The sequence below is a fragment of the Solanum verrucosum genome, unplaced genomic scaffold (assembly GCF_900185275.1).
Source record: "Solanum verrucosum unplaced genomic scaffold, falcon-dt-bn FXZP01000102.1, whole genome shotgun sequence".
NCBI classification, from domain to species: Eukaryota; Viridiplantae; Streptophyta; class Magnoliopsida; order Solanales; family Solanaceae; genus Solanum; species Solanum verrucosum.
Genome location: NW_026019930.1, coordinates 3,767,033 through 3,794,759, shown reverse-complemented (window position 1 = coordinate 3,794,759; position 27,727 = coordinate 3,767,033). Strand labels below are relative to the sequence as shown.

Sequence of the window (27,727 nt, the reverse complement as noted above, 5' to 3'; positions counted from 1 at the left end):
AGAAATATCCAACTAGCACAGAAGTCCTGATTGGGCCGTCGAGGCCACCATGATATCTATACCAAAACTAAAAATAGGTAAATATCAGTACAATACATCAAACAGCTCACAAGCTTCAGCAAACCAACAACATAGGCCAGCATGGCCATAACGTAGCTATAAACCCCACACACTAGTCTGCAAGCCTCTAAGAGTAGTAAAGATTGGTGGGACAGGGCCCCAGCCTACCCATGAGAATATATACAACAAAAGTTAACAAACCTTCCAACTCTGGCAGCTCCGGAGGAAAGGGGCTGACCAGCCGGATAAAAGTCAATCCTGCTGATAAGGAGGTCTACTCAGTCGTCTGTCAGGACCTGCATGCATGAATGCAGCGCCCCAAGGCAATGGGGCGTCAGTACAAAATAATGTACAGAGTAGGAAAGGCAATAGACTATGATGAGGTATCCTGATATACTGGAATAATCTGATAATAAATTAAGGATAAGATAATTATACTGACCTGCTTCTAAATCTAAATTTATCAAAAATAATAAAACAACAACCTAACCAAGCCCCCATAAGCTCGGTAGGTACAAACAGCACACAAGACCACCTACTCAGGCCCCCATAATCCCGGAAGGTGCCAATCAGCCTGTATACCCCTATCGGTAGTCTCCTAGCCCCGCAGGCAGTCACATAGCCCTCTTAGGCATCAACATAGCTTATAGACATCTCATAGCCCTCTTAGGCAACAACATGGCCATGTAGGGAGTACATAACCTTCTTAGGCTTCAATATATATCCCTGTAGGCAACTCATACCCCTTCTAGGCATCAATATAGCCCCGTAGGCAACTCATAACCCTTCTAGGCATCAATATAGCCCCGTAGGCAACTCATAGCCCTTCTAGGCATCAATATAGCCCCGTAGGCAACTCATAGCCCTTTTAGGCATCCATACAGCCCTGTAGGCAGAACATAACCCTGCTAGGCATAGATCACATTCCTGCAGTTAACAACAATAGCCCAAAGGCAACAATAACAATCCAACAGCTAAAAGTGAGCAATTTAGTTATAGGCAACTTATACAATTAGCCTCTAAGTCGTGTCCAACATACGAATGTTACTACTGAATAAGAATCCCGATAAGAGAGGATTATACGCACTAGAGCAACCAACAATCAACAATGATGGCTACAAGTATAACAACGATAACATCTCAATTACATTGCTCCTAAGCTTTAAGGAACATGCCATAGGAAGAGAATAGCCTTAACATACCTTTTTCGCTAAATTCACGTCGCCTAAAGACTTTAACTCGTAACTCCCTCGATACTACAACAAGGTAGGACCGTAATCAACACATAAAATAAAAGATACCATGACAATACAATAAAAGATATGTGTTTCCGTCGCAAATTGCTATTTGGTGCTTATAAAAGCTAGAGTCGATGAAAGAAGGGTCTTACCTCGATCTTAGCTTCGTAATTCACCTCAAAACCTTTAAATATATTCAAACCCCTGCTGTCCCAACATTAAAATGTGATATGCTACGCAATCGATAAAACAAATTATACCACGATGATGAGCCCAACGCGTAGAACAACTTTCGTCAAGAACTTACGTCGAGAAAATCGATATTTTACTTGATCCTAAAAATGGGTTTCTATGTTTTCTCTGTATAATTAGCTTTAAAATGAAGAAAAAACGCGAAGAAGAAGATATATACACTTTCCACCGACCTAGGGCCCCACCTCACGCGCCTGCTTGCGCAGTCCCACGAAAATGCGAATATCTCTCTATTCTGAAGTCGTATGAATGAACGGTTTGATGCGTTGGAAACTAGACTCGTAGACCTTCGATTCAATAGTTTGTGGGCCCCATAACCCTTTATAGATTGGGAGAAAACCTCCAAGACATTTGACCCAAATTTCCGAGAAATCTTTAAGAAGGAAATTACGATAACTTCCGCCAACTTTTATTTTGCCACTTACCTAACTTGAGATGCAACACCTGAACACTTAAAATAGGACATACCACATCATTCTTAATTTATTACTCACCCTCCTTGTCTTTCCACGAATATACGAGTTAATTTAGACGTTTTGAAAAGTCGGGGTGTTACAGTAATATCATTAACTCAATTACTGCTACATGTTATTGTGGCAAAAAATATTATCGCTAAAAGAAGAATATGCTGCCGCTAAATATAAATTTTTTATGGTAGTTAGAAGATATGATACATATATAGTACTTGATGAATAATTTTTTTAATTTATTCAAAAGATGCTTTTGGTTGGTTATAGGTTGTCAATTTGACATGTCTCTTTTTAACTTTTCCATAAACTATTGTTCTATGGAATAAAATTAAATAGCTATTGAAAATAAGATAGAAACAAACAAACAAAAGACTTGCATTTTCTTTGTCATCTTTTCTTGATTGGTTCTACGAAAAAAATGGAATTTATTTTTAAGTGGTTGTTGGTTAAAAACAAAAATCATGAATGCCAGCAAGAATTTTCTATGCATGTAGATATTAGAATATAAAAAAAGTATATTTTTCCAAATATTTGACTTTTGGTAGTATGATGATTGATAATTAAGGACATTGAGTCCTAGTGATCGAAATAATTTAATTAGACAAAAATCCAAAAATTACTTTGACTTTGGATGTTTTCTTTGTTTCAGGTGAACGAGTGTTCGTATTTTTTCAAAAAATATTTTAATTAATTAAACATGATATATTATTATTTTTAATTAATTAAACATGATATATTATTTTTCTTCGTGCAAAGTATATTTCGATTGATACGATAAGAGTCCTATATATATATATATCATCATCCAATTTTTTTTATTTATTTGGATTGAGAATAACATAACTCTTTTTAAGCAACTTTTAAAGGTGGGAAGTTTGGTAAACCAATGATTAGAAAAGGATTACATGAAGAGTGGGTTCTCTTCTAGTATTCCAACATAGAATATTGCCAATAAATTTTTAATATATAAATCTAACATAAATAAAAAAGTTACCGTATTAGAAAGTGACAAATGTAATAAACCAATTGATGAGTTTAAACACCCTCAACCCCTCGATCCCAAGGGCAGAGTTAGAGGGATAGTTAATAATTCGGCAAAATTCAGTAATATTGGTCAATTTTTTAAAAAAATACTTAATAAATTCAATTAGCTATAACCAGTGGCGTAAGTCGTAACCACATGGTGGTCAGGGTGTCCAATTTCGTCGGAAAAAAATATCGTATATACAAGTAAAGTGATACACGAAATGGTTGAATAACATATTTTGGACACCCTTAGCATAATTATAGCCCAGTGATTTCACCTCCTTGGAATAAGAAAGTGTTGTGCTCGTGTGTTCGAATCTGGCTCTGCCACTGGCTATAACTATTTTAAAATTTAAATTTTTTTAGTTATGTCTTTTGCTCGCCCACAATAAAAAGGATCAACACAATAATAAATTTAAATATAAATAATTTATTCAAAATTCAATTAATTATAATTATTTTAAAATTTAAAATTTTAATTCTGTTGCTCCCAGAAAATAAAGAGACCAAGACCAAGACAAGAATAGGTCTTCGACACATAGGAGACAAAAAGAAGTGCATTCAAATCAAGATTTATATATATATACACACACCACAGGTCCACAACAACAATATACTTACGTTTTATCCTTGCAAAAGATTTAACAGAATTTGAGAAGCATTTACAATTTATTAGTAAAATGAATAAGTTTTGCTTTTAACTATTATTAATTTGTGGATAAAAAAAGAAAGAAAAAATAGCAAAAGAAGTGATACACGAGCTTCGAATTAAGTGATAACAACCAAGAAATATTTCAACGGCCGGAGTTGCATTCATATTTCTACAACTAATAACTAACTGGAATGATAAATGGTTGGAATTTCAACAAAATAAATAAATAAATAAAAACTCTATGTATTGATAATATAGAAAATATTTATATAATTAGATTACTGAAAAGACAAATACAAGTAAATCTATTTATTTAGCATGATCAAAATTATAGAATAATAAATAGTACTAAGTAACATGTTATAAACTTATAGCCGGCTCTGATGGATGTAATAGTTCTTCATATATACAACTTAAATAAGGGGCCTAACTACAATGTATTTTTTTTTTCCATTGCGTGTTCGATATCCATATTGAGGCCAACTAACAAACTGAAACCTTTCATTAAGAATGAAAGATTACTTATCATTCCGTCACAACCCTGATTTGATTGCCTAACAACAAATTTATTAATGCTAGAAGTTTGAATCTTTTTCAAATTGAATTGCAGCTCTACGAGTCTTTTACGTATGCCACAAATAATCTACTCACAAGAAGAATCATAGAACAAAATGAGCGATGTGATACAACACTGAATTCAACAACCAGTCATTATGAGTCTAATGGACCACTTCACGATAATTGTTGGCACGTCAAAAACTCCCATATTTGGAAAATTCAAAGAGATTCCTGTAAATAATTGTGCATGACTATTAAAGTCTGTTCCTATTACCCAACATATTACGTATATAAAAAGTCAAGACTCCTCTCTCCACGTATTACACAATATATAATAAAATATTATATGTATATAAATTGGTCCCATTAGAGACCACTAAATTAAATTTACTCTGTTTCTTTGGCCCTCTCCATTAGTCATAAACTGAATTTTTCAGTTTTTTTGATCAGTTGAAATTTAGGCATAAGGATGAATCGGTTCCGTGCAAAGTTGCACGGATTCTGTATGAGTCGAGCGGTTGTTCGTGTTCGAGCCCGTTCTCCTTGTCAACAGTACAAGAACACGGGCTCGATCAAGTTCAACGACTCTGACAGTAAATATTGTAGCAGCACGGAAATGAGCTTCAACAGTGTCGAGTCGAGGCCGGATTCTGAGAGTATTGGTAATAATAACAGAGTTATGGTTGTGGTTGATCCTAGTCTTGATCCCAATTGTGCTTTGCAATGGGCACTTTCTCATACTGTTCAAAGCCAGGATACTATTCTTCTTCTCTATGTTAGCAAAATCTCAAAAGAAGGTAAAACTTTTGACTCCCCGAGTTAAAATTCTGGCTCCGTCACTGAGTTTAGCGCTCAGCTAGTTTTTTTTTACTTGATAACTAATTATGTTCTGTTTAATATGATGTAGGTGAAAAAGCCAACAGTGAAATTAATCAGAGGGCGTATGAACTTCTTTGCTCCATGAAAAATATGTGCCAAACAAAGAAACCAGGAGTAAGTATTTTGTAGGTTTATCTGGAAAAAAGTTAATCAATTATATGGAAACTTAAGTGAGAATTTTAGTAGTCCAGTTGGCTTACTGAACTTTCACATCGTTGGTGAAAATTCGGTGATCCCATCCCCATTTCCTCTTCCCCTCCCCCCAATTTTGGAAGAAAAAAAAGGACCAAGTGGAGGGGAGGTAGTAAATGCATTGGAAATGTCACTGTCACGTGGGATTGAGTGTCCACCTTGAACAATCCTAACGGATTAGGGGTATATTTGAACCATATAGGTAACGACAGGTGTATTTTTGAACTGATTGTATTACGGAGGGAGAAATTGATCTTTAGGCATATTGACTTTCTTATTTTCAAAAAAGATAACTACTTAGAATTCATTCTGGTGCTAAGTTTTCATTATGTGCATCACATTAGGTACAGGTGGAGATAGTAATGCAAGAAGGAAAAGAGAAAGGAGCTGTGGTTGTTGAAGAAGCAAGGCAACATAAGGCATCTTTACTGGTGTTAGGACAGAGGAAAAGATCGATAAAGTGGTGCTTGCTAAGAATATGGACAAGGAAAAAATCAAGAAGCAGAGTTGTGGAATACTGTATTCAGAAGGCAAATTGCATGACAATTGCTGTGAGAAGGAAGAGCAGCAAGTATGGAGGATATCTCATTACTACCAAGCGTCATAAGAACTTTTGGCTTTTGGCTTAATGGAACTTGATAGATAATTTAATTTACCTTTTTAACAACATTATAATCCCACAAAGTGGAGGATGGTGTGTACGTAGCCTTACTCCTGCCTCGTGAAGGTAGAGAGAAGTTGTTCAATTAATATACCTTTTTAGTTCAAAATGAAGGAATTTTTTGTCATTTCAACATGAATACCTTCTATTCTTCCTGGTTCGAAATAATTGGCATGCCTATGTATCAAATCAGCCAGATCCTTAAATGCTCAAAGAGAAAAACTTACTACAATGAACACATGACATGTATCTCTCATTGTAGTTAACTGGATTTGGTGTAAACACTCGTGAAGAATGTAACATAGTTTAGCTGGAGCTAATATTACAAAAGTGAAGATATTGACACCAAGTAACGATCATATTATACCAAGAAAATCAATGCATTTATACAGGTGAATTGATCTACTATTTGCACTTACAACATATTTTTCTAAAGAAAAAAGAAAAGCCTATAGTATCAATGGTTAATTCCACCGGGAGTCTGGGGTATAAAAAGAAAGAAAACAAAGTTAGGAATGGACTGTACAGAAAATACAGGATGGAGGCACTTGTTTCATTACTTCTGCCTTGATTTCTCTTGTATATGCCACTGCGCACTTCATTATTCTGTTCAATGGTCCAACAGCATCTAAGAGAGTAGTCTACAGTAGCACAAGTGATGAAGTTCATATTCACAGAGCTAAAACATTTGTGCGCAAGCATCCTGCATGTAGTTGTTCTCCTTTTGTTCACAACGGTTGGTGAAATGAATACTCTTGCCATCTCTGCTTCCGTTAACAACTCACCCTCCACATGGATCACAAATAGGGTTGTACACATATACAGTATTCATGTAAAGCTCTTATTTGTTGAAGGCTCTCTGAGACTCAAAACTGTAAGTAGGTCTATATACAATTTGGTGTAATTTGTCATACCCTGCAAGTACTCCAGCCCCTGCCACACCATAAAGCATGTTTGCACTTACTCCTCTAAAAAGTGCAGCAAAACCTTCAAGGCGTATAATTTCGCGGAGTGCATGCATGGAATTCCGATACTTTGTTTCCTGCCCTGAAGTTAGCATCATTCTTCTGCGGACTGTGTCAAATGGGTAGGCACACACCCCAGAGAAAGTGGTTATGCTCCAACCCAACATGAAACTGGCAGGAAAATTGTCCTGTGTATACAAACGAATGTTGAAATTAGTTTCTGCTGTCGTACTTTAACTGGTCATATGCATGTTCCTTGTTAAAGAAGATCAGCAACATAACAAATTTCCATCCCTTCCCCCACAAATACCCCAAATTTTTTATGTAAATAACAACTTTTTATTTTCTCCTTATCTGATTTGCCCTTGTTTCTCTTCGTACGATGGACATTGAGGAATTAATGTTTCAAGTCATACTACAGGCACAAGCTGTTTATAGTTTTATGACTTTATCATGTTGGGTCAACTATATCGACAAGAAGGAAATGGTGCAATAACAAAGAGAAAAATTCCAACCAGAAAAGTGCCAATCTAGCAATCTAATTTACCTGTAAGGGTCCAACTAAAACAATTGGCTTCATGGAGTCATAGATCCCAAAGTACATGCCTCGGTACAGAGTTATTCCCATGATTGAGGCCCCAAAACCCCGATAGAGACCAACAATTCCATCACTTGACAATGTCTTACCATAAACATCTATTAGCCCCTTAAACTGACGTTTACCATTAAGTGGACAATCCTGAGCATCCATCGCCATCCGAGTCCTTGCATAGTCCAAGTGATAAAGGAGCATGGATGTAGTTGCTCCAGCAGCACTACCGGAAGCCACATTCCCTGCAAACCACTTGACATATCCATCTTTGTCTTTTGAATATCCAAAGAGGTTCTTGTAGTAACCTTTGAAAGCAAAGTTGGAAGCCTGTGAAAGAAACAATTGTGTAAGCTCATCAAATATTATATTAGTTGAACAATTGAAAATAATATCTATGAGAATTTACTGATAAAATCCATATGAAAATATAATTCACAATATTAAGATTTAAGTACAGAAACATTTCCATCAATTATTTGATACTATAATTCATTCTTGCACTATATGCAATTGTGAAGAGGACAATCTTTTTGCGGATGCAAAGCATGACAGAAGAAACAAAAGGAAAAAGGAATGCAAGACACTATTTGAGTGATGCAAGGGGACTTTATTATAGATTGAGTGCATCACATATAGAGTATCTTTCAGCATTAACAGCCCATGTTCAACCAAAACTCGGCAATATCACCCCTAAGTACATGAGATGAATGTAGCTTGACCGAACACATCCCAGCAAAATAATAACAGCAAAGATCACAGATTACTACTTTCTTGAAAAGAAAGTGTGTGAGCAATCTACTAGGCAGAAATCTAAATAGGAAATATGCATAGCATACTCTTCTACAGTACATCTGTGATCTGACGCAACAGTAAACAGTAATTTCCCATTCAGACTAAGCTATGAAAAGATCATATTGGATCTAGTCATATTGGGTACATCCATTTGACAAACTGATGAGTAGAGTCTAAGGAGGGTTGCCCAGAATGGTGCCAACTTTGAATGAATAAAAGAAACCAATATTTAAATGGCAGACTCCAGGCTCAAACCTACAATAATAGAAGGCATGCTCTAAATGTCCAGAACAAGCATGCGAGTAAGCGTTTCATGACCCAACCCCCCAATAAGTGGGCATTCGCCTAGTCACATCCTGTGCATATTGGCGTTCTCCTTTCACCTTAGATTCATACTAATATCTATGGAGGGTTGCCCAGAATGGTGCTAAATTTCAATGAATAAAAGAAACCAATATTTAAATGGCAGACTCCAGGCTCAAACCTGTCTAAATGTCCAGAACAAGCATGTGAGTAAGCGTTTCATGACCCAACCCCCAATAAGTGGGCATTCGCCTAGTCACATCCTGTGCATATTGGCGTTCTCGTTTCACCTTAGATTCATACTAATATCTATGTTTCTCACTTTGATATTAGTGACACAACATGAGCTAATGAATAGTTCCTCGAGCAAATACATACATGCAGCTAAACACGAGCTAATGAAAGATAGTGACACTCTCCTACATTTATTCGTTATCTCTCAAAACACTTAGCATGAACCCTCAGGTTTCGTAAATGGAACTTCTCTCAAAGCATTTAGCATGAAGGGAGTGTTGGGTGGGTCTATTGGTTACTTTGTAAAATTGCCGCTTTGGCACATTTTGAAGCAGACAATGTTAGATTTGGTTATCTTATAGGTCACATGTACATAAGAGCATTAACTAAGAAGCTGCAGGTTTTTCACTAAAGTTGACATGGTAACTAAGAAAGGCCTTGTTTCAGGGGACCTAGAAGGGCCCTGAATCATTCAGAAAACACTGTGAATACAATCAAGAAACACATAAAGGATGACTTACTAGAGTAGCCATCACGAAATGTCCTAGTCCAAGGCAAAAGATTATGAGAATTTATAGTGGATAAGGAAAATGATTGCCAAAGAAGAGTGATTGAGCTTATCTCCAAGATAAGCTGAACCAACCAAAACTATGTATAAAACCTTAGTGGATATCAGGGGAATAGTAGAACGCTGACTAGTCTGACAAACCAAGGGAGACGCCAACTCCCTGAAGCATTACATCTTACATTTTTAATCAATAAGTTGGGCTTCATCAATCTAATTTTAGGTGGTATTTCAGGGGGAAGTGAAATATGAAGGTTAACTGTTCAGTGTGCTAATAACTGATATAGAAAGTCAAGTAATATAGAGATAGAGGTCCCAAACATCACAAGGAGATGAGGAGGAATAGCTACCTGAGTTGGGAAATATCTTATAACATTGGCCTGGTTTCCCCTCCACAATGACATAAAACCCTCCTCTCGCAAAATTCTTTGAAAGCAATCACCAATTCCCACATATGGTCTCTTAAGTTGACCCCTCTTCATCAATTCTCCTTGATTCTGCAACAAAAGCTTTACTCGCTCAATTGGTGCTGCAGCACTTTTTGCAAAAATGCCTGCTGTTCCTCCCATCAGAAAATCAATAGAAAAATTTTCTGATCTTGTTTCCATTTTAGGCCCCAAGTTCCCCCTCCTTAATCCTGCAAAAGCAACCCGTGGGGCATAAATATGTCTAAGAAATATAGGAGAAAAATATTATTGAATTGTGTATCTACATTATTTCATTGAGATTCTATCTACAGACACTACATTAGACTCTTTTTCAACTAGAATACTACATTACGATCCTTTTTCAAGTAGGATTCTATATACTATTTCAATTCTTATTCCTATTTTAAGTAGAATTGTATATATTATTCTTGTTCTAGTAATGTCAACAAAGTAGAACTCACCAAATAAAGCCTGTCATGTCTACTTTCCTAGTGGGTGATAGCTTCATGATCCCAATCTATGACCACAAACATCATGCAAGCAACTACATACAACAAGTGAAGATTCTTTCTTTTCTTCTGGAAAAGTAATGCTTGATTAGCATTTTAACTTACATTTTTCACAACATCACATTTAGAGAATCTCTAATTTTATAGACCACTAAATTTATCAACTGAAAAACAGCAGAATGGATACAGAAGACATTTACTTGTTTAACCAAGCTTCAAAAGTCTGTTTATTTTGAAAGTGCTTTTAGAAAAAAAAACACTTTTTGGAAGAGCAGCTTATGTTTGGCTAATCAAATTTTGTTTGGCCAAGGTTCCAAAGTGCTTAGGGCGATAAGCTACTTTTTTGGCTTCTGAAAAAAACAACTAGTGCTATTACTCAAAACTCAAAAACACTTCATTATTTTCCTAAAATCTTGGCCATACAACTCAACTCTCTAAAATAAGCATATTTTCTTACAAAAATAAGTACTTTTGGATTCGCAAAACCAGATAAACTAATGTATAATTGACCCCATGAAAGGAGGTGAAAGTTCATAATCCAAGCCATGCTTCAACACAACCTGTCCTCAATCTACTATCTAAGTTCCCAATATTACCTACCAATAACACAAAACATGTTTTCCTATTTACAATCATTCCCAATACCCCAACATATTTGAAATTGAGACTTAGCTATTATTGTTGTTCCTAAAAGCTGACATTTTTTCCCGTTTCAACTATTAGCGCCACAGTAAATTTCATATAAGAGGCTGTACATTGATAAAGATTTAAACTTGCAAACAATAACGTTGTTGGGTTTCTTGAATGATTCGATTTAACCCTCTATTATCGCCAAATTACAACATTTTCTTGAAAACGGGGATTTAGGGAGAGATATCAGCCAAAATAAAAAACAAAAAAAAGTTACCTGATGAGCCAATGAAGGAGAAGAAGAGGTCACCAACCACCAGGCGGTGGCGGAAGGTGAAAGAGAAGGATGCTCACCAATTTCTCGATTTTTTGAATGTCTTACATACATTATTACAAGAGAGCCATGTTGTTTTGTGCGTTTCACATTATTTTGGCGTCGAATTGCACAATCCCATAAACTTCGCCCTCGTCTTTATCCAATTTTATTTTATTTTATTTTTAAAAAAATCCTTCTTTATGGTTTTCCTTTTTTATTTCTTTTCTTTTTAAGGACGAGTTTGAGAGCCCGTTTGGATTGACTTAAAAAAAGTAACTTTTAAAAAGTAACTTTTTAAAGTGCTGAAACTTATTTTTAAAATAAGTAGTTATGTGTTTGGATAAAAGTGCTGCAGTTGAAAAAAAAGTTGTTGATGTGTTTGGCAAATAAGTGCTGGTAAACACTTTTCTTTATCAAAATGTCTGAAATACCCTTTAAGCTGTTAACATGATAAAAAGTTGATTAATTTAAGGTTTTTATACTTAAAAAAAAAATTAAAACAAAATTAATTTATGTTTTACATCCATAAGTAATAATATTTTTCTATCATTCACATATTTCTTTACCACCTTATAAGAGGAATATAAATTCATATTTCAGAAATAATAATAATAATAATAATAATAATAAAATAAAAAAAAAATAATAGTAAGAATAATAAAATAATAATAATAATAATAAAATAATAAAATAATAATAGTAATAGTAATAGTAATAATAATAATAATAATAATAATAATATAATAATAATAATAATAGTAATAGTAATAATAATAATAATATTTATTATTATTATAATTATAATAATATAATAATAATAATAAAATAATAATAATAATAATAATAATAGTAATAGTAATAGTAATAATAATAATAATAATAATAATAATAATAATAATAATAGTAATAGTAATAGTAATAATAATTATTATAATAATAATATCATAATAATAATAATAGTAATAGTAATAATAATAATAATATTTATTATTATTATAATTATTATTATTATTATAATTATTATTATTATAATAATAATAAAATAATAATAATAATAATAATAGTAATAGTAATAATAATAATAATAATAATAATAATAATAATAATAGTAATAGTAATAGTAATAATAATAATTATAATAATAATACACATAATAATAATAATAATATAATAATAATAATAATTATAATTATTATTATTATAATAATAATAATAGTAATAGTAATAATAATAATAATATTATTATAATTAATTATAATAATAATAATAATAATAAGAATATAATAATAATAATAATATAATAATAATATAATAATAATAATAATAATAATAATAATAATAATAATAATAATATAATAATAATAATAATAGTAATAGTAATAATAATAATAATAATAATAATAATAATAATAATAATATAATAATAATAATAATAGTAATAGTAATAATAATAATAATAATAATAATAATAATAATAATAATAATATAATAATAATAATAATAGTAATAGTAATAGTAATAATAATAATAAGAATATAATAATAATAATAATAATAATAATAATATAATAATAATAATAATAATAATAATTCAATATGGGCAATTTGGAAATTGTATAAAAGAATTAAGGGCAAAAAGGTAATATACTTGGTCAACATAAAAGTGCTTTTAAGTTAAAAAAAAAGAAGCTCCCCCCCCCTAGCTTTTAGCTTTTGGCTTAAAATAAGTCATTTTTGACTTAAAATAAGTCATTTTGATAATTGTCAAACACTCTAATAAGTCAAAAACTGGCTTTTAAGCCAGTTTGACCAGCTTAAAAGCCCATCCAAACAGGCTCTGAAACGAGGATTAAGAGATAAATAATTTTGAAATTAATTTCTACAACAAAATTTATTTTATGTTTAATTTAAACTGTAGGATAAATTACTTATTCAAATATTTGATGTGTGTTGCCTAAATGTATTAGTATTGTTAGGACTCTTCAAAAATATCTTCTAAAATAAAAATCCGACAATATTTTTAAAGAGTTTGAACAACGTTGGTCAAAACCCGTGTCAATATGCAGCCAGGAAGTTGAATCCCTTATAAGTTATACCCACTTGTCAACTTGTGCAACCACTAACCAAAGTATCCATTTTATTAAAAGAGTTTGGTTGTTTCCTTTCAAATTATTAGTAGTACAAAATATTCTGTATGCAAGAGAATAGAGACCACATGCTACTTATAAAATACCAGCTAATGCAGACTGAAACAATAATTGTTGATTTAAGCGATTTCTTTTCATCTGTCTAAGTCTTAATGGTTATGCTGATATAAGCTACGCACATGTAAGTTGATATGAACATCACGAATCTTGATGTCTAACTGCCCACATCACCATATCCACATATTACATAAAGAAGCTTTTTTACTTTATAAAAAAGAACCTATGGACATTGATAGTTCATCTGCCAATCTTTATTCATAATCCATGGTGAAACCAGATTAGATAGACATAAACATACACATTATACATAGTAATACAACATTAATTCACATAGAAAAGCAAAGGAGACATCCTTGATTCTCAATGTTTTACAAGGAAATATATGATTTAGCCAAGTCTAGGCACTTGAGCAACTTTTCCAGATTCATCTACAAAGAGACGAACCCGGTCTAAACGATAATCCATAGTCACCATTGAATTAGGTGGAATTATATGTATCTTCAGCTCTGGTTTCTCCTCCTTTATCCTCCTCTCTGCTTCCTCTGCTGTCACTCCTCGTAATTCTGGCCATGACATATTCCCACCTGGTGGGCTACTCCAATCTGTTCCAAAAATTTCTTTCATTATTGCAATATAATACTACAAATCGTAGACGAATCCAAGATCTACAATCAGTGAGTTCAAACAGAACAGTAATATCTTATATATATGTACACATCTTGAATCGAATTTTTATTGGTACAAGTATGTATAGACTATAGTTCAAGTCGAAAACAATCCGTTCAATAGTACTGAGTTATTGGACATACACATAATATCTATGTTGATCAGACTCTCCAAAAATGTTATAAGATCTTTCAAAATGCACTACTTTTGAAGGATTTGACACGCACTTGACAACATTTTAAGATTGAACAACACAAATTTAGAAGGAGAAAAGGTAGAGAAGCTAACCAAGAATTGGTAATGGGGCTGGTGATGATTCTGTAGGAAGTTCATCAGGGAGCTTCTTTGAATCCTCTGACATGATTAAGATAAAAGAAACTATATTCTTTTAGAGATTATTTATCTTTCTCCCAGTCTATGATATCTTGATTTCATCAATTCTATTTCTTGCTTACAATAATTGCGAATAAATAATGGAGTAATATTAATAATAATATCTACTGCCGGCCAACAAGTTGTACCCACTTCTACTCTTTCAAGGTACAGCTAATCTTGCAGATTGTATACCTACTAATCAAACTGACTCTTGCTGTTTAAAGCTGTCTTTTATATTTTACTCTTTATGTCTTTATCGAGAAAATGATCAAAATGTTCCTTAATCTATTAATGTTGATTTATTTTGGTCCTTGATATATACACCTGAACGGATCTAGTCCTTGGATGTTCGGAAAAGTTGACCTTTTATATCAAAAAAGCAATGAAAGCATAAACTATTGAAATAAAATCTAAGCAAATATGAAGCAACGTATTCAAAATGTCTCAAGTTTGAGGAAACACACAAACTCCTTACCTCAAAGTTACCAAATTCCTATTTGTGTTTTTCCATCTTGAGTAGCACAAGCTCTAAACATGCCGGTTGTGTTAAATGGTGTGACGACTTCCCCTGTGGAAGACACAGCAATCAAGCCAGTAGTCCCTTTTGGTGTAGATTCTTTTATAACATAATCTGTTGCTTCCTTCAGAGTTAGTCCTTTGTATTCCATTAGAGCAGCCACGTCTCTTGCTACAGTTGCGCGGATAATTTCTTCACCTTTGCCTGTACAAGACACTGCACAGAATTTATTTGCATATGTTCCTGCACCAACAAGGGGAGTATCTCCTATTCTACCAACCATCTTGTTTACTAGTCCTCCAGTAGACGTAGCAGCCGCTAAATTTCCAGAACTGTCAACAGCTACACATCCCACCGTCCCAATTTGGCTATCCCCATTGGAAACTGGTGGTTCATCAACTATTGGTATAGGCTGTGTATAATCTACCTGTAAAGTTGATTGCATACATGTTTGACATTAACTCTGAGGCTGAGAATCATTCAATGTTAACACAAAACGAGACGAGACATATAGAGATAGACTAAAGTCACAAACAAGGATACTGAGGCAAAGTTTGAACAACTTTTGATTGACATCATAATATGAAGCATTAAACAATCCCAATCAAAAGAAAGCAGCAGTTCATTAATTTAATGTCGATTCCAAATCCAATTCATGGTCTAATCAAACATGAACACGCGAACATTCCAGCAATGAGGATGGAAGTGAGAGATTGTGCAGCATACCTGAACACTGTTAGCTGCTTTTGCTTGTTTCAATCTCTCAATATTTTGCGGAGTGATAAAATGGCTCGAGTCTACAGTTTCAACCCCCTAGATAACAAAATCGCCACAATTAGCAACTTCAGTCAAGTTACTAGGCAAAGGCAATATTTTGTATCTCTGAAAAGAGAACAAACTAATGAACATTATTTTCACAAACCTGCTCCCTAGCAAATGCTTCGGCTCCCTTAAACGCAAGATATATATGTGGAGTTTTCTCCATGACTAGTCTAGCCAGAGATACAGCATTAACAACTGTAGTGAGGCCAGAAACAGCTCCACAGTTCTTTGTACTTCCATCCATGATGCAAGCTTCCATTTCCACTGTGCCATTGTTGGTCAAGACCGAACCTTTACCAGCATTGAAGTGTGGGTCATTTTCCAGTTCCCGCACCTGTTTGATTCAAGTTAGATCCTCTTATATCACACTAATCTTTACCAATAGTGTACAAAAACTAGAAGCTTTTGATCTACGCTCTTAGACCGTGATTACGAGTACGAATTCAGGATTTACAAACTAGTTCAACATGTTCAAATCAAGGAAGAACAAATAATATAAACAAAGGATGGGAATCTACAAATACTCAACTAAAACAAAAGAAAAGAGCAATATACATACGACAAGTTCAACAACGTCTAAAGGTGATTTGTGGGAATTAAGAGCGTCAATGGCAATGCCCAAGCAACGATGGAGGCAGGATTCTCTGAGTTCACGGAGCTCCGGTGGAAGATCACGGGGAATGTCACCGGCACCACCGTGTAGTGCGATAGCCCAACCCATACTCACCGATATTATTATTACCCCTCTTGTTTTGGTTATGGGTTTTAAGAGAGAAAATGAGTAACACCAAACATGATTGTTTTGCTCTCTGTCATATATAGTACCAAAAATGGTAAAAAAAAACAATACTCGAGTTAATAATTTGATCCAAAAATATTCGAATGGTTAATAATTTAGTTTTAAAATATTTTTTATGGTTTCGTCTAAAAAAAAAGATCTTTATTACTTTTAATTGATAAAAAAATCTCTTTTTTTTTTCTTATAAAAACATTATATTAAAAAAATCTCTTTATAATAGTATAAACTATTAGTACTAGTTGACTAGCCCTGGTTTTTGAAACGGTTGCGAGGATGATCGGTTGGCTAACGTTTTCCCCTTTTTGAGGATTAAACAAATGTATTTTCTCTAAACACTAAGGTTCTTTCTCCAATAATGTTAAGAGGATAACATATTCTATACATAGTTTTTTGTGTTGCAAAGCTGGATTTACATAATATATTACACTTCTTATCAAATTTTACTTGCGTTAAAATATATTATATATGTTGTTATTGTAATAATGATTTTAAGATTAATAGAAAAACAGAGAACAAAGGTAGAAATAAGGTTTAGGAACATCTTACTCTTCTTAAACTCTATTCTATTTATATAAAATACAGTGTGAGTTGTTAACTTGTTATTGTAATAATAATGAATGTCAAAAATATAATTAAATAATAAAAATATTTAATCTTTAACTGTTTAAATATTTAAATGAGATGATCACACACTTTAACATTATATTTAAATGTTCTAAGATCGAATTCCACGTGCTTAACCCATAAAATGAATCAGATCCGTATATAGAATAAATGAGATGGTCATATATTTCAACAACTCAAATTTTGATCCTAAAATTATGTAACCAAATAATAACATGAATATTCAATCCACTTTACATATATATGAAGATATATAAGTTAATACAACAATTTTGATATGAAACAGTAATAATATCTCTAATTAAATTTCAAAATTCATATAGTGAAATAGCCCACCTAATACCTAATCCCTTGAACCAAAAGTCCCTAATAAGTTCAAACATCCTATAATCCTCCAAATAGTCCACAAAATTACATTTTTGCAGTGAAAAGGGAAGATGAGTGTTGCTTATCCACCAGTCATAGAATGATCAAGATTGGGCTTTTATTTCATAGAACAATATCATCAACAAAACATTGCTTCAGCAACATTTTCATCAAGATTTGCTTAGGTGTGGCAGAGAAATGGTGACATTAATAGTGGCTACCACCATAGACCCTGCTTCCATTGGCCCTGCATCTGCCCTTCTAGCCATGCCTGGCTGGCACCCTGGTCCTCCCATTCAGGTAACAATTTCAATCTCTTCTCTTATCATTTTCTTAATTTCCAATTTCTTCAAGTTAGTCCCTTTTAATATGTATCAATTAATCAACTAGACTAATTGGGGTAGCTATATGAATTCGACAGACTGTCATAATACCTTGAGAATTGCAAATAGGAAAGAAGGAGTAAAGGGCTGAATTAGCACACAAGGACCTAGTGGTCAGTGAAGTGGGTTGAGAAGCATGTAGTCTCGTGCTCAAATAGGAGATTCGTTTGCTTGAAAGTTGGGGTGTGACTTGACTCGCCGAGGCTTTAGAGTTCAAGTTTGCGCATAAGTTGGGCGATGTGAGGATCCTTTTATTACACTTGTCCCTAAACTAAAAGGGATGAGGGAAAAATGCTTATCTCAAGGCAAAAAGCACTATTTGATTATTTTTTTTCATACGTAGAAGCTTTGGTGGATAGAGTTACTTGATACCTAATGTTGGTGGGAGGTAGCAGGCACCTCGTGTAATTAGTCGCGGTGCGTGCAAGCTGGCCCAGACACCATGGTTATAAAAAAAGGAGTAAAGGGGTGCATTATAAATCGACTTCCCTATAGTCCCCTATAGAAATTCAAGCTCGTATATCATACTTTGATGATTCAAGTGTATTGTAAATTTATAACTATTATTGCAGCGCAAGGAACAAGATGAAGTGAGATGTGAGCTTTAAGACATGCTTGAACTAATAAAGCTGTTATTTTGTTTGGTTTTGTGCATAAGCTTAGGATGTGCCAAGTTTTGTGAATCGAGATGTAAGGCTATTGAAACATGATAGCAGCATTGTGAGGGAGGACCACCTGGACACGCGTTGGGAAGAGACCACAGGCGAGACGGTTGATGAGGTTATCTTTCTTAGCAAGCACACTGCTGCATCTAATCGTCCTGCACTTACAGTTCACCCCATAGGTAGAAAATGGTTTCTGCGGTATATGGTTTATTTTCTTTGTATATGTGGAGTATTCAATTCCTGTTACTTGTGTTGGGATGGATAACATTAGGTGTGCCTCACCTAACAGAGGGGGACCAGCTGCCGGTAGGTGGGAAGCCTGCCTGGGCTGCACCACCGAATCCACGTATAGGACCGTGGTTTAGACTATTGAAATCTATTGCTGACTCACATAATCTAACTCCTGAATTCGAGGTAACATCCTTGTTTAAGTGACTTTTCACTTTGGCATTCTTAACATTGACGTCTTTCTGATAGGTTTGGCATTCTTATTAACATTGATGTCTTTCTATTAGGTTGACTAGTTATTGCAGAGTGAATGCTCGATTCAGATTAAAATATTTAACTTGGTTTTGACTCAGAGTTGTACTGGAGATCAATTTGCTTCTTTGCACTTCTAACTAAATTTCTTGTGAACATGTATATCTTGGTTTATTATGGTTGCTACCTTCTCCTTTGAAGCGTAGAGTGTTTCTAGTTTAATTCTCAGTAGTCAAGAGTTGGCTGTCATTCTACTCAAAAACTGCTTTTAGATGGAATGTTTGAGTTGGCCTTTGTTAACTATCGAATAGTTTTGTCATGGACTGGCTTTTTCAATGCTGACTTAAGATAACTCTAAATCAGTCTTCAGTCTTCACCATTCTGCTTTCTATAGGACTGCCACATTAGTAAGGTTGAAAACATTTATGCTTACTTTAGTAAAATTACATTTTCCCCTTTTTGAGTAGTAGTCATTAACCATTCTAAATTAGATTCTACGTTCCATTGGCTATATGACATTACACAATACATTTCATACTTTTGCAAATTAGAATTGGTGGACACAATATCTTTGGATTAATTATTAGAAGTGTTAACTGAATCACTTCTTAAAAAAAGCGAGATGATAGCCAAGGGAACATCTTCGATATTGATGGTACAAAACTAAAGTTATTTATATAGTTATTTGTGAAGTAATCAATCATGAGAAAGGATTGTCTTATACATCGCTGGACCTCCGGGATTTCTTGGTTATAAAAAAGGAAGGATTGTGTTAAAAGACTACTGACTATTACCGTTGAAATTACAGTATGATAAAGGGACCAACTTGAAAAAACATGACATTTTATAAATTGAACAGAGATTATCAATGTATTAAGTTTTTTTATTAGATTGCTGATCAATAACACTGCTTTTACCCTTCGGGGTGGCCCAGTGGTTTGGGCTTGAGACTTCCATGTTGGAGGTCTCAAGTTCGAAACCCCTTGCCAGCGAAAGCAAGAGGTTTGCCTTCTGGGTCGAGCTCATCGCACCGGGTTTGCCTAGTGCAAGTTACCTCTCCTATGTGGTTTGCGAGCTATTGCATAGGAGCGGGGGTTTTACCCTGTGCGCACCCAAAGGGTAGCGGCTGCGGGTTTCCCTTGTCATAAAATTAAAAAAAAAATACTGCTTTTAACTATTATGAATTGATGCTGGATCTGAGCTTAAGATTGATATTTCCCTGCTGCATGGATTTCCAATTCAGTAACAAGTGCAATCCTTTTGATTTTTTGTAATTTAATCTACTTTGTTACGTAATCATCTGTCTGTAATGGGTACCTTTCTATGTCTATTTCTTGGTGTAGGTCACATTGGAAGCTACACATCATGGTCCTGTAACTAATGCACCCACAATGTTTGTAGAGATCGGTATACTTTCTTTTACCTTTCAGGTCTTCATAATTTGTTTGACCTTCTGCAATATATTTTCTTTCATTTCTAAATGGTGATCTGTATGCTTTTCCATGTATACTATTGGTCGACTATCGACTATAAATAGTCAACATATTACTAATACTAAATTATTAATGAAAAAAATACTCAACTCCTTGATTATTCACACAAAGATAAAACATGTTGATGAAAATAACTTATTAAATTTATGGATTATGTAGTTTTGGTTAAGTATGTCATCATTAAAATCCACAGCAATTTCCTTTTCTATTCAATTGAAATTTTGTTTATCGTGTAGGCAGCACAGAAGAGTACTGGAAGAGGCAGGATGCTGCACAAGCCATTGCCTTAGTTGGGTATCATTTTGCTGCACAAACTCTTTTGCAATATTTATTTATGTGTCATCTGTTTCTGTTGCAAGCAAACCCTCAAACCTTTGTCTTATGCTTATTCATTGCATTGGCTTTTGCCAGACCAGTTTAACACTTAAGTACTGCATTCATTACAATGTTGGGCTTTTACTTGCAAAAAAGGAATCAGAGGAATACTTTTAGTTCTATTTTGAAATACCATAGTTGTTATATACCTTCTGTGAATCCCTCATGATGGTACCTTACATTAACCACTTTCTTCAACTTTCGTTTTGCATTGTTTCTGTTGTCGTTGGCCTTTGGGAACTCGATGGAGGAGGTGGGTTAAAGATGGTGAATATTCTTTAGGAATTACACGTTTCCTGTTGCATTTGGAAATCTGATATATTTTTAAAGCCTGCATATATGCAACTTTAATATTGATAGCTCCAGTGGTATCTTAGCATTCTGATATTTCCGATGCTTAACCGGTGGCATGACTAAACTAATGCTGGAATTATCCCATCTTTGTTGGATCTTTGTAATTTTCCCTAATTGTGGTGTTTGCAGTTAGTTTGGGAAGGACTAGGGCTCGGGGGAGGAGATGCAGTGGGGGATTGGAGCAGGTACGATTCAACTAGTAGTATCTTGGTCATACTGTTGCTATTTCTACTTCTACATTACTAGCTTTTTACAGAATCAGACCTCATCATTTGTGGGACTAGAAGTTCATCCGTTTCCTTAATAATAACTTGTGGTAGCTTTGATCTACATTTCTTGTTTACGAATGCAATATCAATATATCATAGCTAGAATATATTTAAGCTAAAAAAGAAGATTCCCCTGAAAAAAATATCAGTTACTTCAACTGGAAAAGAAACAAGAACGAAGAAATATGATCCTCAGAAAAGAAATATAAATTGTTTTCGCTTGATTATATATTAATTTCTGATCTTTCTCCACCATTAATATCTACTTTCAATAAAATGCAGAAATTGTTTTCAGCAAAAGATTCTCCTAGGAATTGGTGGGGGACATTATGTACCACGGCATATGGATATAGTTCGGTAAGTTCCTCAGTCACCTGAAACTGTAATTCAAGATAATGAGCAAATAAACAGATATTTTGGTTCTTAACTCTAATCATGGCATCAAGTAATCAGTTCAGACGTATGGCCTTTGATTACTACCATCAAAATCTTTATTTTCATAAATGTTATTAAAGTTGGATGATTCTACGAGGAACATTACTGGTTACGAATATGACAGTTCAAGTAAATGTTAGAGAAAGTTGTTGTGTTGTTGAAATTACTTTATTGTGTTCCTTGGCCTCCCTAATCGGTAAACATTTTTAAAAAGGAAAGATAGTTCCCTCTTCATCTCCTGGAGAAAAAGAGAGGTGGCAAGATGTAGGAACTTCTTGTATGAAAAGCTATGAGGTACTGGAGTCAAGCTACCATTAGCATTACCAGTAATAGAAGGAAACAACTGACATACCATCACGAAATTCCGAAAAAGGAAAGAAATTTTAATGTGGAAGCAACCAAGCAAGATAGGTGCAAACAGCCAAAACTCTCTGCCTGTTGTATATACAATGTTTCACATGTATTATTACCTGTCTCATAGGTAGAAGAGAACCAATCCCTCTCTTTGCCTTTACTGTTAACGTATAGGCTACTTAAAGAGCAACTAGGCATTGTATGATGGGAGTTCCATGTGGTTTCTCTAGGCAAAGCCACCAATGCTGGATTCAATTTAGCAGAAGCATTTAGGCTTATAGTCTCCTTATGACTATTACCATAACCAAGAAAACCAACTGGTGATGGGATGATTGCTTCTTCAAGCTCAGCTAGTTCATTGAGATCAGCCAACCTGACTGAGTTTCTCAAACCTGAATCGGATGCTGAAGCATCTTCTTTGAACTGTTTGCAGTGAGTCAGTGACTATCAAAATGTAGAATGAATTCATCTTTTGTTGATGGGAAAAGGGACAAATATGCCTTCAGAGTATTCTTAATCGAGCAGACACGTCACATATGCCTTTACTGTTCAATAGTTGGTCCAAATATGCCCTTAATTTAACTGGTGCCCCTAATTAGCTGTTTAATAAGCAAAAAAAAGCCATATATACCCTGAAAGTATGCCAAATTGAGCAGAAGTGCCCTTTGTTAATAGTTTCACATTTCTTTAATATGTACAAATTTAACATTTTTTCTCAACTCGTGTTTTTGTAATAACCAAATCCAAGCATCAATTTCTTGATAAAGACTTGTAGCTTGGTTTACTTAAGTTAGTATTATTATGTTGCGATTATGCAGGAAAGATGGAGTTTGGGTTGGACACCTCATTGCTGGATATTCATTACCAATGGAGGACCCTGGTCCATCCAAATCGCAGGCCAACTTGGAGGTGGGTGGAACCTGGAAACAAGCAATCAGAGTTGCTTTTGACACTACTAGAGCAGCTTTTCCTCAAGGAGAAGTACTAGCACATCTCGATAACAAGTAAGTTTTTTCTTCGAGTAAACAATGGACCACAAAATTTGCATGAAATATCAATCTATTGATTAAAAATAGTTATTCAGAATATGTCTACTCCTGAATAACTTTGTTGTAATTATGAGAATCGATGTATCATGAAAATTGCTCATTTTTGTCTGTGGACGCAGGAGTTTCAAAGGTTGGCAAAGAAATGCTATAGTTGGATTTCTAGCAGAGAAAAACATTAAAGTTGGGAAGCCAAGTGATTTCTGCTAAAAATATTTACATTTCTCTCTTTTATTGTAACTTGTAAGTAATAAAATAGAGCAAGTGATTTACTATCAATTCAAAGTTTGTATGGTGAAATATTTGAGTAACATAAAAGCCAGAAAATAGTTGGTTGTTTATGTCAAATCAAAGTTTCTATGGTGAACTTTAAAATAATGCATGACCTCATGACTGGATATGAGTGAATAACCTTACTTGTCCTTTTTTTTTATTTTCTATACTGAAGTTACTTACATTTACACATGTACTAGGTCCACTAGCAAGAGCACAATGCGTGAGTTAATCACTCATCGGTGATACAAATTAGAAGAAAATATTTCTAAATTTTATCTTTTGCAAAAAGTTTCTCTATCTTTAGGAGGTAGTGATAAGATTGATATATATTACCTTATTTGTGAAATTTCATTAGGTATATTGTTGTTTACTTCCTTGAGAAAGTATTTTATTAAAATAAATATTTATCTTAATATTGATAGATAAAATTATCTACTAATTAAGATGCGCAAAAATTAATTCAAACATTACGATCATTAAAAAATAAAAATTAGGATGTCTACATATTTATGTAAGGAAAAACAAGAGAGGAAAAAATAAGAAGGAAAAGAAGAAAATGGAGGATGTGTAGGGGGTTTAATGGGAAAGTGAAGTACAAGGGACACACACAACAAATGCATGAGTCTGACTGAAGTGAAGACCACGCATCTGCACATGCAAAGTGACATAATATCTCTCCCTACCCTACCCTACCCCACCCCCACCATTCCCTTATATCAATAATGTGTCACATCACATGTCATCTCCATTACATCATTTCACATCAACCCCCACTTGCTACTTACTCCCTCCGTTTCAATCTCTTGTGATATTTTGAGATTTTTAAACAAGTACTACTTGATTAAATTTAAATTGTTTCACTCTAAAAAATAAAAAGTGACACATAAATTGAGACATATAGAGTACTATTTATTAAGTTTCATTCCTAAACTATTGATAGTTTTGAAAACACTATTTTACTAAACTAATTGAATTTCAACACACCTCCGATCTTGTAAAATAAGTGAGATAGATCGTTAATTCCCGTCAAGCTTAAAGGTGTTTTCAATCAACACTTCTCTCGATTTTTTATTTAGCTCTTCATTTTCAAATTTTTAGAAATGAAATTTATATATTTATAAACTATGTAAAAAATACTAAAAGTCACAATAATTAACAATTTAAAATATCTAAAATATATATGAAAAAATTACAATCAAAATAAATTCGTTTGAATCTCGTAATTCAAAAGGGCCATATAAATAGAGACGGAGGGAGTAGATGTTTTCAAGATATTACGTATAGTAATCTTACGTCTATATTACTATGGAAGCACGTTTGTATGTGACCACACTCCACTGCTAGTTCGTATTCCTGCACAACTACAGCTCCCTATTGCACTTAGCCTGTCAGCTATGGAAAGAAAAACTGGTCACTAGAGAACAAACTGACCTACGTGGCCCACGTACCTGACCAATCACATCATCACACGTACCTCCACTTCCATAAATCATGCCACGTAAACCCATAATTAGCTGAGGACTTTCCATCCTTCTCCAATGGGCGGTCCCCGTCCCCTCTTCACCAGCCGACCACATCCCCCATTACTCTCCAAAGCTCAAATCTCTGCTATCCGTACATTTTCCTAATATCTTATCATCTTAATATCTAAAAAACTTCTACGTCGTCCTTCTTCAACTTCCTAATTATAAGATTAACAACTTCAATCATAATTTTTCTATTTTGAGCATCTTTGAAGCTATCAACTTAAACTTTGTTACTAATTCTTAAGCTCTTTAATTTGATGGTAAGCAGAAGGTAATGAATGAAGCAAAACGAATAATGCAAAGACAAATTTTCCAGAAGAATTGAAACGAACAACAAATTAACTATTACAACACTAGATAAATTGTTCTCTATATCCTGATTAACTTAACTTTCACAATTAACATACACTTGCAATAATATCTAAAAGTTAAACAAAAAAAAAAAAAAAGTAAATAGCGTGGAGTGGTTAGTTACATTTGCATGATAGAAATTACAAATTTCAAACCCTAACTCCAGCCAAATAAAAACAAGAACCGAATTTAAAAATATGAAAAATGAATATACATACCAACATAGTTAAACAGATATAAGCATATTTCTCTTGTACCTCTCCAATTTTTTTTTTTCCTTTCACTTCAATTGTTTTGTTTGATGTTTTTTGTTAGAAACGTGATAACATCAAGGGAGAAAATTAAGAGAGTTATCATTTTCACCCCACTGTGTTTGACTCCAGTAAGATTGATGATCAACGGTACCCGTTAGATCATAAAATCCATGATCTCCACCTCCACCACCATCAACTGCTCCACCAGTTTGCCAATTCAGTGAAGCGAGTTCACTACTGTTGTTTAACCTGCTCTGATGTTGTAACCCGGGATACTCATCAACCCGACCCGTTTGATTCAAAAAACCCGTACTCATCTGTTCCATCTTCATCTCACCGGATGTCGGCAATGTTCCCACCATCTTCGTCTCTGTATTCCATTGCTCATTTGAGTTTTGGTTCTCCGGCAACCGGTAAGCAGGAATATCAACCATGTTAAATGGATCATTCGATGACGTAATCATGCTTGTGAAGTTTCCGATATCCTGAAACTGATCTTCAACTGAGTTCTCCATTAATGGCTGATCATCGAAGGTTTGGTTATTACTGTGAGGTATGAAGAAATTGGACTCCGGAAAGTTGAGATAAGTTGAAGCAGAGTAGGAAGAAGTTGCCGACACATCTTCAGTAGTTGCAGCGCCGGAAGTATTCGCTGTTGCTGCCGCAGCCGCCGTTGTCGTAGCAGTAAGACTGGAACTCTCACTACTAGAATTAGTATCAGACTTATGTTCCTCCAGTGCATCGTCGGCAGCGTCGGCAGTAGTTGATTTCGGCTTTGAACGCTTGCTTTTCCGGCAACCACCACCGACGGGGACGTTACGGAGTACGCCGCCTTTAGTCCAGTACCTCCGGCAACTCTTACAGAAGTGACGTGGCTGAGAGAGATTATAGTTGTTATAGTAACAGAATTTAGTGTTGAGAGAATCGCAACGAGGACACTTCAATGCCTGGTGGTTTGGGTGATTGTTAGGCCTTAGTCTCCGATCACCACCGCCGCCGAAAAACCGCCCTCCTCCACCTCCGATCGGCTGTATATCTTGCATATCTCAAGTTCACCTAAACACCGGAAAAAATGGCTATGAAAATCTTAAATCATGATTTGTCGGCGAGATTTCACATTTGCCGACATCAGAATCTGCAACTGTGAGTCCGTTCTTCTAATATATATAAAAGAAAACACTGAACAAAATGTATGTGACAAATATCCTTTTCTATATCTTGCAATATTTTTATGATCATAATAAAAAGATGAAAAGACGAGAATATCCTTGTTATACAGTGATAATAACTGTAGAAGCCACGTGATGCGTTTAAATTTTACATTTAGGGGATGTGACAGTACGGTCCGTGGGGGGTGTGTAGAAGGAGAGACACGTATACGGTGGAGAGTGACTAGATTATACCGTCCACGAATCACAGGGTGTCGGGTTGTCGGCCAATGCGATATTTATGTAAGTAAGTGGGAAGCTTGGTGTCAGTTATAACTGATTCATAACTTGCCACGTCGTCGTTTTGGTTAATGGGTTTATTGGCGGCAACTGTTTTTACAACCCATCATTAGGCTTCATTTGTTCAATAAAACTCAATTAAAAAAAGTTAGTGTATATATAACAATAACAATATTGATGGTTTTTATGTACTCATACTTGATTATTGGAGGATTAATTCTATTTTAAATAGTTCAAAGGCAAATTTATTTTATTTTATATAATTTAAGAATTAATTTAACTGTACTTCCTTCAATTTATGAAAGTAAATAAATGTCATGC

At 34.3% G+C, this 27,727-nt stretch overlaps 6 protein-coding genes across 6 annotated transcripts; 2 read left to right on the top strand and 4 right to left on the bottom strand.

The window, feature by feature from the left end:
- Nucleotides 1-4,689: 4,689 nt before the first annotated feature.
- LOC125831149 (uncharacterized) lies at nt 4,690-6,026 on the top strand. The gene is made up of 3 exons (XM_049510336.1): nt 4,690-5,053; nt 5,164-5,249; nt 5,672-6,026. The coding sequence occupies exons 1-3, from the start codon at nt 4,726-4,728 to the stop codon at nt 5,954-5,956; spliced, it is 699 nt and encodes a 232-aa protein (XP_049366293.1). The 5' UTR covers nt 4,690-4,725; the 3' UTR covers nt 5,957-6,026.
- Nucleotides 6,027-6,815: 789 nt separating this feature from the next.
- Nucleotides 6,816-11,390, bottom strand: LOC125831121 (ADP,ATP carrier protein ER-ANT1). The gene is made up of 4 exons (XM_049510309.1): nt 11,284-11,390; nt 9,790-10,076; nt 7,501-7,872; nt 6,816-7,141 (listed from the first exon to the last, which is right to left on the bottom strand). The coding sequence occupies exons 2-4, from the start codon at nt 10,045-10,047 to the stop codon at nt 6,830-6,832; spliced, it is 942 nt and encodes a 313-aa protein (XP_049366266.1). The 5' UTR covers nt 10,048-10,076; nt 11,284-11,390; the 3' UTR covers nt 6,816-6,829.
- A 2,446-nt stretch (nt 11,391-13,836) lies between these two features.
- On the bottom strand, nt 13,837-16,689 carry LOC125829070 (isoaspartyl peptidase/L-asparaginase-like). Its single transcript, XM_049508347.1, has 5 exons — nt 16,468-16,689; nt 16,009-16,242; nt 15,813-15,899; nt 15,045-15,513; nt 13,837-14,130 (listed from the first exon to the last, which is right to left on the bottom strand). Exons 1-4 carry the CDS (start codon nt 16,627-16,629, stop codon nt 15,052-15,054), a joined length of 945 nt encoding a protein of 314 aa, XP_049364304.1. The 5' UTR covers nt 16,630-16,689; the 3' UTR covers nt 13,837-14,130; nt 15,045-15,051.
- On the bottom strand, nt 13,916-14,555 carry LOC125831982 (subtilisin inhibitor-like). The gene is made up of 2 exons (XM_049511114.1): nt 14,483-14,555; nt 13,916-14,130 (listed from the first exon to the last, which is right to left on the bottom strand). Exons 1-2 carry the CDS (start codon nt 14,553-14,555, stop codon nt 13,916-13,918), a joined length of 288 nt encoding a protein of 95 aa, XP_049367071.1.
- A 1,156-nt stretch (nt 16,690-17,845) lies between the features above and the next one.
- On the top strand, nt 17,846-23,960 carry LOC125830756 (D-aminoacyl-tRNA deacylase-like). Its single transcript, XM_049509930.1, has 9 exons — nt 17,846-17,997; nt 18,744-18,924; nt 19,017-19,159; nt 20,569-20,632; nt 20,955-21,007; nt 21,577-21,632; nt 21,999-22,073; nt 23,324-23,509; nt 23,674-23,960. The coding sequence occupies exons 1-9, from the start codon at nt 17,896-17,898 to the stop codon at nt 23,759-23,761; spliced, it is 948 nt and encodes a 315-aa protein (XP_049365887.1). The 5' UTR covers nt 17,846-17,895; the 3' UTR covers nt 23,762-23,960.
- A 1,828-nt stretch (nt 23,961-25,788) lies between these two features.
- LOC125831047 (dof zinc finger protein DOF5.4-like) lies at nt 25,789-27,090 on the bottom strand. Its single transcript, XM_049510241.1, has one exon. The coding sequence runs from the start codon at nt 26,999-27,001 to the stop codon at nt 26,033-26,035; it is 969 nt and encodes a 322-aa protein (XP_049366198.1). The 5' UTR covers nt 27,002-27,090; the 3' UTR covers nt 25,789-26,032.
- Nucleotides 27,091-27,727: the final 637 nt, after the last annotated feature.